This window comes from Frieseomelitta varia, unplaced genomic scaffold (assembly GCF_011392965.1).
Source record: "Frieseomelitta varia isolate USP_RPSP 00005682 unplaced genomic scaffold, Fvar_1.2 scaffold_820, whole genome shotgun sequence".
Lineage (NCBI taxonomy): Eukaryota > Metazoa > Arthropoda > Insecta > Hymenoptera > Apidae > Frieseomelitta > Frieseomelitta varia.
The window spans coordinates 643-12,341 of NW_025110613.1; the positions used below are offsets into that span (position 1 = coordinate 643).

General features: G+C 30.5%; 1 protein-coding gene across 5 annotated transcripts; it reads right to left on the reverse strand.

The window, feature by feature from the left end:
• Positions 1–1,855: 1,855 nt before the first annotated feature.
• Positions 1,856–6,814, reverse strand: LOC122536295 (modular serine protease-like). 5 transcript variants are annotated; one of them, XM_043668542.1, is made up of 9 exons: positions 6,578–6,814; positions 6,369–6,502; positions 4,688–4,806; positions 4,381–4,531; positions 3,802–4,229; positions 3,516–3,725; positions 2,707–2,996; positions 2,306–2,633; positions 1,856–2,206 (listed from the first exon to the last, which is right to left on the reverse strand). In XM_043668542.1, exons 3-9 carry the CDS (start codon positions 4,725–4,727, stop codon positions 1,965–1,967), a joined length of 1,689 nt encoding a protein of 562 aa, XP_043524477.1. In that variant the 5' UTR covers positions 4,728–4,806; positions 6,369–6,502; positions 6,578–6,814; the 3' UTR covers positions 1,856–1,964. The 5 variants fall into 5 exon arrangements, with proteins under 5 accessions (XP_043524477.1, XP_043524481.1, XP_043524476.1 ...); XM_043668546.1 differs by having other exon boundaries at positions 2,707–2,831; positions 6,369–6,814; XM_043668541.1 differs by having other exon boundaries at positions 6,369–6,814.
• Positions 6,815–11,699: the final 4,885 nt, after the last annotated feature.

The following is an 11,699-nucleotide window of genomic DNA, read 5'->3' on the forward strand; positions in this document are numbered from 1 at the left end:
GAATTACGAAGAAATGATAATCGTGTTTGCTTCAGTGTTGCGAATTATGATATCGCGATTGTCTTTTGCAACTTTAATTGTTAATTTTTATGGTTGACGTAGTAAATATACGTATTAAAATTTATCTTGCTCCCTATTCTTTTGAGTTAGATTATAGAGTCATTGCTATTAATTAATTTTGAATATTTGAAGTAGCTTTTTGTTCATATAGTAGCTTTTGTGTTGTTATATGTAATAATTTTCATTGAATTTTTAGAGGTAGTGTTGCGATATTGTTCCATCGCGATTAGTTTTCCTCTTAGTGTTGCGATAATGAATTGTCGCGTTTCTGGAAGTAGCGTTGCGTTTAGAAAATGCCCAAATTCTTCCATTGAATTCGTGGAAGGCTGTTTCTGCTCCTGGATCATCTGATGCAGCTACGAGAGCTGTTAATATCATCAGCAACTTTCAGCATGGTTGCACTAGACGCGTCGCAATTAGTGTTGCGTATTTCTAAATATGAGTGCATAGATTAATAGCGCTGCGTATTTACTTTCGGGAGTTTTAAATATGCACTCTTCGCGTTTGATTTTTCCCAAAATTTGCTGTTTCACAATTAATGCTAGTGAATTAGTGTTGCGAAACGAAATACGGTTTGTTGTTCGGATTTATGTTAAATGTAACAATACGAATTTTATTGAGTAGAAAATGTTCTTTTGGTAACTTTTGGCTTCAACAAATGGCTTCTCATCCTCTGGATCATTTAAATGATTTCAGAGCATGGGAAGTCATTCTTGTTACTACTCTGTTACGATGTTTTTTCTTCTCCATTATCGTTCATCTTCGTTTTGGGCAATCGCGACTTTTCTTGTTAATGTTGTGAGAGATCGATTAGGGATTGAGTTAGAGTTGTGAAATAGTTGCGCGCTTGTTTATTAGTGTCCACTGGTCACGGAGGTCGAAGTCACCAGAGAATTAGGAATAAACGAATTGGAAAGACTAGCAAGAAAGAATTAGGAAAAATGACAGTGGGAATAGCATTAGAGAAAGAAAAATGTAATTATGGAAATGATTTTAAATGAAGAATACGAACACGTGGAGAACGTTTCATAATTCACTGTCAGATGTGAGAGAAAAAAATAATACAGATACAGATATAGAGAAGAACGAGCGAATAGTGAAGAATATAGAATACAGCATAAAAAAAGATTAAGTAAGTGTAGAAGAAATTTAGTCGCTAGCAAATGGCCCGTTCTTCGAGTATATTAATTTTTCTGTTTGTCATATTTTGTGTAAACTTTCAGTTTTCTTTTAAATTGAACTCTAACAATAAGATTATATACATACATATATTTTAATATGTTCTGTAGCTGAAAAGAAGTGATTATTTTTGAGTACAAAATATTATGTAGAAATTTAGTAATTAACAAATAAATATTAAAAATATTGGAGGGATTTATTTAATTCAAAATTGTATAGCGCAGCGTATTGATGAATGATATGAAGAAACTCTCTTTATCCCTCTACAAATATTCTTATTGAACGTACATGATATTAGAAGTTTAGAAAAAATTTAAAAAAAAAAAAACTGAAAATTTCTGCAAAGAATGATAAACAGAAAAGTTAATGTACTGTAAAAAAAAATCAATCAAAGATATAATAAATCGAGAAAATGAGGAAATAAATTGACATTGATCTTGCAATTAGAATCACAACAGATTCCAGATAGGAGATAATAGACAAAATCAGGCAAGATATATAGATACTCAGATATATAGAAATTTTTTTATTAAAAATTTGAGATATTACATAATTATATCTGTATGATTTCAAATGGTATATTAATATAGAAAATATATATTGTTATAGATAGTTCTCTAAAATTTTCATTAAGAAGTTATTCAATTAAAGAGAAAATTTTATGCAAACCACTGGTAGAACAAGCATTAAATTTTTTATAGCAATTATTGAGCATTTGAACAGAATTATAAAGGGCATGAATACATTAATGGTGATTCACCATTATTGACAGTCGAAATAATAGATGCAATCCACGTCATATGATTGGAAACTCGAGTATATAGAGAATATGAATAACTGTTACAGATCTTCTTCCCTCCTAATGTTTCTTTACCAAGCATAACACTAACAATGCCTTTTAAGTACCATAATCCATTGCTCTTAAAGACCAATCCACTACCACTGTCACCCTCACAAACTGCTGATCCTATAATTTATATATTTTTAATACAATTTTAACACAAAATAAGCAAAGTACTTATTTAATTTTTAAGTGAGAAGTTTTAATATCTTCTTTTTTACTAACCATTTGTATATCCTGCACAGAACATATCCGCTGTAAGAATCTGTTCTATATTATTATTAGTATTTAAAGATTTACACTGATCAAAAGAAACATATGGCACTTCAAGTTTTCGTAAAATGGGACTAAGTGACCCATAAATAGTTTTTCCAAATCCTGTGACTTGTCCATAGAATCCATCATGTAATGAAATTCTGTCACTGTAATCTAAACATATAGGTGATAATACACTTGAAAATACAAATCGTTGTTTAATTTCTAGTATAGCTATGTTGTCAGCAAAATTTCCCATATATCCATTATACTGGCAAATATAGTATATGTGTTTCACCTGAAATACATATTAAGGGCATATCAAAATGATAGATATTAAATATAATAAATATTAAATAATAAATAAGCACCTCTACTTTTTTCACAAATCTTAAATCGTGAAAAGGAGAATCGTAATCTCTAAATATATTGCCTGCGAGTATGTACAATTTTGAAACATCTCGTAGTTTGTCAAACTCAAAAACACAATGTGCTGCTGTAATTAGAAGTTTTTCATGAATAATAGTTGCACCACAAAGAAATTCTTTTGGCGCAGTAGAATTCATTGCTAGGTAAAGTGTAGCATGCCATGGAGATACAAAAATATCAATTTCTGTTCCATTTACAATAATTGGTATATGTTTTGATGATTGAGCACATGCTAAAATATATATTTATTTTATGTAATTAAATGAACAAATAATAATTATTATATATATTAATAATTATTATGTTAGGAAATAATAACTGAAATATTACAATCTTATGTTATAAAATCTTTAGCTTCAGATTTTAATTTCAGTTATATACAGAATAATCAAAAAAGATTTATAATATAAATCTTTTAAAATAATATAAAGTACTTTTACTAATATTTGTATACACAGATTTATAATATAATTTCATTGAATATGTACAAATTAATATATACAACTTATCTCATATGGATATTGAGATATAAAATTGTTTTATTTCATACTTTTAGCATTTAGATTTTTCAAAAATCTGTAATTTTTCTAGTTTTTTTTCTAAATCAAATTTAATATTAATATCCTTATTTTTTCTTTTTTTTTTATATAAAGAATAATTTTATCATCAAAAACTGTCATAAGCTTGATTTTACTTATAATAAATCAGTTTGTAATGAAAAAATAATTAATATAAACATTTATCATTGAACCTGGAATACACTGTATTGGCTGGGGAAACCAATCACCATTCTTATTACACTTAGTTCGAATTGATCCAATATCTTTCTCTCTGTGATAACCATCAAGACATCTTAATATTGCTTCTGTTCCAGGAACGAGATTCGAACATGGTACATATTTACCATTCTGCATACATACAACACTTGTAGACTCTGACTCTAATTCTTTACAATATATTTCTATAATACATAAACATACAAAATAATATCAGATTACATACAAAATAATATATGTTTACAATTTTTTCTTTCATACCTTTACATTGTGGAATATTTATCCAGTGACCTTGTATATTACAAAATGTTGAAGCATTGTTACTTAACTTATAACCAGGATTACACACGTATATTAATTCTTGTCCCGGCATGAACAATATATTTTGTGGAACCTCACAATCATCACATATTTCATCTTGTCCATTACAACAATATGATTTGTGTAATTTCCAATAACCATTTTGTGGTTTTGGTGGTGGAAAACAAAATTTAAAATTTGGTAAGATAGGAATATGTAGGGGTCTTGAACTTGTTGAAGTAATAGATGTACTTGTTGTACTAGATGTAGTATCTATGCATAATCCAGAATCTTCATCCGAGCCATCTGCGCAGTTTGTAACTCCATTGCACTTTAAATTACTATCAATACAGGCACCATAATTGCAACGGAAGGAGAATTTCGAGCAGCTATAATATAATATAAAATAGGAGCACACAATTAATTGATAATTTAGTTTCTATTATCACTATGAAAACAAAGCTATAAGTTACAATTACAATAATATTACAAGATGACTGAAATGTAATTGTAATATAATACTTAAAACTTGCAACTTACGTGATTGAACCACACTGAATAAATGTTTCATCCGAATTATCTGTACAGTCTAGTATACCATTGCATCGACCACGTTTTGCAATACATTGTCCATTATCGCACTGAAATTGATTTGTTTCGCATTCAGATTTCACGTGACCCAGTAAAATACCTGTACATTTAAATATTATTTCATCACTCCACATATGCACATGTCAAAACAGCATAAGAATATATTTTGTTATAATTACTATCTATTACTTATAATTTATGATTAGGATAGTATATAGAAACTCTTCAGGGTCAAAATAAGAAGAAGTTTACTCACTGAATACAATTGTTAAAATAGTTATTATCGTATTTTTCATAATAATGAAGGAAATTCCTACAAAGCTTCTTTCCTGTGAAGATTCTCAATCCAATTGTGAATTAATCGAGAACCGGTTTCTAGAAAAAAGTATAATAAGGGATGGACAGGATTTCGGCCAAAGGAATGTTGAGCTGATCGGTTGTTTTGAGCAGATTCGATATAATCTTAAAATTGTATTTGGACACTAAATATTTAAACTATTATAATTGCGTAAAAGCAAATAGTATACTAGTTTCATTTTAAAGTTTGAAGTCTCTACTGTCAAAATGCATTTTATTGTAAGATGTTTTTACACCACCAGTAGAAAAGTAAAGACTTAAAATTTAAAACGTTTATAATTACACGCTTTTTATGAAAAAGCCTATATATATTATATTCTTTGTTTTTTTTTTTTTTTAAATATACATTTAATACTATCTTGCATAATTGAAACATTGCACAGTAATATCTTTGTTATAGATAGTTGTAAAAGTTTCATCAGCACGTAAAAAAAGATTTTATCATACAGACTATTGGTAGATATTAAACTTTCGAATATTTAAATACAATTATGAAAGATACAAATATATTAATGATAATTGATTATTGATGACTGAAACAATATATATATAATATTAAAAATTATGATCTTCTACAATATTTAAAATCATTATATTTTGGATTCCAATTTATAATTTTAGAAATCAATGATTTTTCTCTAACAGTTTAACAAATCTTTTAATCATATAAATTGTAGTCAATTTGTCCATACTATTTGTAATATAATTCATAATTGTATTACATAATGGTGCAATTAGTAATTGTATCACAAATAAGAGGAGAATCTCACTATCCTCATCCCATCGCTTTTCTTCTGTCCAAAAAATCAAGCATGTACTTATTCTTCTTAAAAAAAGATTCCTTCTGATATACATTTACAAAATGTTTAATATTTCACTAAAATATTTTTTTGAAAATGACCGATAATCGCGAATGAATTTTGATTTATGCACAGCAAATTCGAACATTTATAAAATTACTTTACTATAGAAAAATCAAATATTACGAATAAGAAACTTTTAATAGAAAGAACTGAACGCCTACTGACTAATATCTTATCTGTCCATATTTATAAATCGTTAAAACAACTTAAAGCAATTCTTAAATAACAGGAAAACCATGATCAATCAATTAAAAATAGCATATAAAACCACGATTCACAATCAAGAAATTCTTAATCGACTAATCAAGCCGCTTAAAGTCATAGTTCCCTTAAAATTAATAACATAAAAATTTAAAAAGCAACGGGAGCGAAGGACTATAAGAATTAGTTGCTGTGATACTTAATATATCAAGATCTATCTATTTTTATACCAAGCTACGTTTCTTTTCTATATATATATAAATTTTACAGTATGTAAGAATAAGTTGTATAGAATGTTAGAATATGTAGCACAAGCATAGGCCTAAATCTATTTTTATTAAAAAAAAAAAAAAAAGTAATAGATATTTATTTGTGAAAAAAAATCAATTTAAAAAACTGAATTGTGAACTTTTATAATTGCATTTTTTAAATTAGATCCTTAGCTTTCTTTTCATATCCATTTTGTAAAGTAAAGTGCGCAAGTATTTTTAAAATTAATTATGATCACTAACTTACCGATAGATGGCGCCATTATATTCAAAACGAGACACAACACTAGTTGTGGAGAAACTAATGAAGAGGAATGATTTGCAAATGTTTCTATATCCGTCTTTAAAATTAATCTGCCTTCTTTCTATGTGCATTTTGTTCTAGAAATAATAAGTTCTACAAATAATATTTGAAATTTTTATTTAATAGAACAAAGGATATCCTCTGTTACACACTATTGCTTTCTATTTATGACACGATATATATTCCTCCTTGTCGCATATTATTGCGCTCCTTGTCTAACGATGTGTTCTAAGTCACTGTGATTTTTGAATGAGACTAAAAGAATAAACTGAAAAAATCCGGTAGACATCAGTTATATTGTCGTTATACGAAGAAAGCGATAACGTATAAGTATATATATATGCACGATAGGCACAGACGAGGTATACGATTCATATACATTTTCAATAGGTAAGGAGAGTAGTAATGTGATGAGAACGACAATGAATTTTAGTTCTATCTTTTTATCGCTACGCGGCGCTAGTACTTCGGTGTTCATAAACCGCGCCAATTTTCAGTTAAAAAAAAAAAAGAATAGAGTTTGTTTAGAGATAATTAATAAACGTTTACAGTTGTTTTTTTTTTCAATTAAACCTTTAGCTTTCTTACTACGTTCTATTTATCTTAGGAAATGTTCATATAAAGAATTAGAAATTCTTCTTCAACAGATGAGAAAATACTTGGTGGAATAATTATATTATTATATTATAGAATTATTTCTATGAAATTATTGAATAGAGCAACTTTCTTCAAGGAAATTCATTTTCATCCTAGTTTATTAAGTTACGAGGACGTACTTTGCCCGTGTATTAATCGGTTTATATACTTCTCTGCCCAAAATGTTGGATAGCACAGATAAGGTATATGAAATCAAGATAATTTTTATATTTCCTGCAGTATGTATATTGCAGTATATTGTGTCTGTGCTCTAATCTTTTTCAGATTGATATTTCAAAACTTGACGAAATTTTGTCCTTTCCAATTTGACTGAGATTTTTAGAATAGATTCATCGTATGTAATTTTTGAGACGAAAGATAGACGATTAGATGATAGTAGTTGAATGTATATAATTCTCGTCTGTGGTTTTACAGAATTGGAAATTATATTTTTATGATGCAGAGTACTATTGTATCTCTGTCGTGCAGTTATCATACGATCTCAACCGGGTGCTAGAAAATACTATCTAATGTATATCTGTGGTACATTAGTGGTACATTAGTGCAGATACGCGAAAGAAGTCTGAGTATTTATTTTCATCCATGTTAATACAACAAGAACAGATACTTTATCTGTACTTTTGCAATTTTGCTGATTTTATCGACTATTACGTTGAATATAATTCCTGGAATCACCACTGAACGTGGAAGGCGCCAGAAATCAACCGATCTTTCCAGCATAGACGAGGCATATATCTCAATAGACGTTTGAATTTATGCGATACAAAATTATATATTTTTAAATCTTTTTGATTCTAGTTGTATATTTTTAAATCTTTTTGATTCTAGTTGTATATTTTTAAATCTCTTTGATTCTAGTAAATTCTTTTTACAATGTATGTGTCGTGTATACGTGAAACATTTGCTACAATTCACGTTATTTATGGTGAATTTATTCTATGGTTGCGTCGTGTATATATGTGCAATACTTGTCACAATTCGTATTATATAAAGTTGTATAATAACGCGTTTCTTTTTAATTCTGTGGTGAATCGTCGTTACCCTGAATGTGTCGTGTGTGCAATGTTTGTTACAATTTATATTGAATAAAATTGTGTAATAGTACTTTTCTTTGTGATTCTATTATCGTTATAATTTATATATCGCGTATATGTGTAACAGTATCACTGCGAATTGTTTTAATGAGAAATAAAACGTTTTGAGTTTCATGTTACAATTTACAAATTTATATCATTTATTATCTGCAACCGTAAATCATCTTTTGTAGAGATAATACGTGGGTACTCTATTGATTACCTTATTGCACTGTTTAAAGTTTATAATTGTTTTATAGCACAATAAAGATGTAACATGATATTTTGTGATTATTTCATTGTACTTTGTGGAAATGTGAATTGAGAAAGAGGTGAATAGTTACAAATTAATTTGGTAGTTTTATATGGGAATGTATATGGTAGTAAATTGTATCTATACAATTACCATTCCGAATTTAAATGTCAAAACTTTCTGATAAATTAACTGAGAAAAAAATGTTTTTTAGAGATTTGTTCGTTTTGCTCTATTTCGAAGAAAATCGCGAAAGAAGAAACAAAAATCTTTTTTCATTTTTTTTATTTATCCTTATTGATATTGTCATTTATTTTATTATCTATATTACCATCTTATAATGTCATTTGTCATCATCTACGTAATCATCTATTTAATGAAGATACTGTTCAAAAAATTAGTTATTTGCAGTGGTGCAAGCATTGAACGTTTTCACCGTCACGATTGTAGTTAGATTGTTTCTTTTATCACTATTGTTCTGATGATGTTCATACACTGCAGCTACGATTTGGTCCTTCAGTTACTCTCTTGAGTTGATTGGAATCGAATAAATTTACTGAATATGTGAAAAAGTTTCTTTATTTTTTTTCTTTGTGCGATTTTCTCTAAAACGAATAAAGAATATAATTTTCGAACGTTTGTCATAGTTATAAAGTTTAAACATTTATCAACGATGCTTAAATTTTGCAAGTTCTTGACTAGTTAAAAATAAATGAACAGAAGATTATTCTAAAAATAAGTGTAAAAATAATTCGAAAGTCTTTCATAATGAGTCAAATTTTTTCATAATATCCTTTATTTTCGAGAAAATTTAATTTCAACTACACATCCATTAAGTCAATTCTCTAAGTATTTTCAAAGTTTATTTTCTTTAAAATGAAGTCTTTGAAAAATTTCATCATTTATTTTCACAGGCAGAATAATTTCTCATTGATTTATGACTCTCATCGATTTTCTTTAAAACAAAGACTTGGACGAAAAAATTTTATTCTTTCTTTTCGACTAATTTTTTATGTAGAATCTACCAGTTGAAAAAATATCGTATATATAATTGTAAACTTAAACAAGAGAGAGATACAATATATTTAAATGTGCATGATGTTTAGAATTTTGAATGGAGCAAAGAAAAAGAAGAATGAGTGAAGATCGATGGTAAAACGAAATGAAAAAGATATCTAATGTAAATACTATTTTTAATTTTCTTTGTTATTTTATTAAACATTATTTTATTATTATTTAAAAGAGACGTCTGATTCTATACATATATATATATATATATATATATATATATATAAAGAAATTAAATGCAAATTAAAATGTAAAGAATTATGCAATTTACGATTTTCGTCAAAATTTTGGACAATATCATTCGTTTCACCTATTAAAGAGCAAATAATAAATTATTATGTAGAGATTACGATAATTACAAGAGAGATCAATATTATAAAATATCCTTTTCTGTCAAAGTACAAAAATAATATTAGAACGAGATACAGTAGTGTCAGCGACATAAAAATATTCTACAATTTGAAAAAGATAATTTATCATATGATTTGTGGAATCTCGGTGAAAGAGACAATAGCGAGGAAGTTGCTTCATATTCGCATAATGTTACAAGAAACAGATTTCAATGAAACAAATTTATTGAAAGACAGATTGCAAATAAACACAATGTTAGCTTTTAGTTACTACTCGTCAACAATGACAACAATTTTCACGTTATTTCCTTTCAAAAACAAAAAGAAAAAAAAAAAAAGAAGCAGGGGAAAAAATCTCACGTCATCTTTTCAAACAAGCAGTCTTAATACCATCCGATGGATCACTCTGATCTCGATAAGAAACTTCCATCGAAAAGAGTGTTGGAATAGAACCTGGTCCTTTACTCCACTTACTATCCCCCCTTTGGTCAAATTGCATTTCGGGTTTGCGTAACGACTTGTCAGGGCAGGAAGCGGCGGCAGGCTATATCGCAGGAAGTCCGTTCGGTGTTACACGGTATATATACGGTCCAGAGACTGCGCAGCATCCCCACGAGCGACGAGCATCACACGAACGCCACGCAAACGGGACAGAGAGCGGGGACGATAGGGGAAGGATTTCGGTTTTTAATCCGTGGGTGTGGATACGTGGTGGGGACCTGCAGACTGGAACAAAGTAGGGAGGAATCTCGCGCGTTCGGGGGGTGAACGGTATATCGCGAAACCCGCGGATCGTCCTTCTCTGCCTCTCCGCCTCTTTACCCCTCGTCGTTTTTCGCCCCTCTTTCTCACGCTCCCACCACAATATCCCTCCCTACCAGACCATCATCCCTCCTATCGTCAGACGTTCCGGCATCCTGTCTCACACCCTCCGTCCTCCACGGCTGGCGGGGGTTGCTACTGGCCTCCTAGTGACTTTCGTGGGGTCGAGTAACACGTGCGTGAGGAAACATCACCGGTCTGCGACACCGGTGTCCTTCGATACGATACGATACGATACGATCCTCCAGATCGGCCGATCGCTGAATCGGTGTTCACGTGACATCGTCAATCGGTATATCTATGTGCCTCGTCGCGTGTGATCCTTTTTGTTGTTTGGTGACTTGTCTGGTGATCCCGATCGTCGAACAGTTGCCCGTCAGCTGACTGCCAAGAGGAACTCGCGTCCGCGATCTCGTGTCCAGTTTCGGTTCGATTCGGTTCGACATCGATTTGATCTCGAGTCTGCTTCGCGATGACGAGTTTCACTTCGATCGCTGGCATATGTTGGTCGGTCGAGTCGGTTCGTAGATCGTCGCTGAAGGGTCGATCGGCTGATCCTTTCTCGCAGAGGAACTATGGATAGGGCGTTGCGTGTCTGCGAACGAACCAAAAGTACATCGTTTCAAAGATATTCCATTCTATCCTGGAAGCTGACTGAAGAAATCATCGGTTTATTTTCGTCGTTGATTTCGTAGTCGGATTCGGCAGCCGAAAATTTATTTGCTCGGGCGACGGTGATTTGTATCGTAGATCGAATATCACGCAGGACAGTGCTTGACTTTTCGTTTTCGTTCGCGGAAGGAACGCAAGGTTCGTTGAATGATTAAAGTAAGCAAACGAAGAGTCTCGAGAGTTTCGACGTAGGAGAAGATTAATTATTTATATCGTATACATGTTTCTTCCCGTTGCCAGGACGAAACGGCACGTTTCTTAATTGACGTAATTAGCCATTCTCTCGAGTGACGTTACGTTTTCGTTCGCGAGAAGGAATGCCGGTTTTAATAAAGCCACGTCGCGTGATGACGATTGTTCGGTTAACGAGAAAAGCTCT

Bases quoted from the DNA above. Each gene is read 5' to 3' on its own strand.
- LOC122536295 (XM_043668542.1), bottom strand. From the start codon at position 4,727: ATGAAAAATACGATAATAACTATTTTAACAATTGTATTCA. The intron at 3,726-3,801 runs GTATGAAAGAAA...TATGTATTATAG, and splicing joins AAATATTCCACAATGTAAAG to AAATATATTGTAAAGAATTA. The intron at 2,997-3,515 runs GTTCAATGATAA...TATATATTTTAG, and splicing joins GCCAATACAGTGTATTCCAG to CATGTGCTCAATCATCAAAA.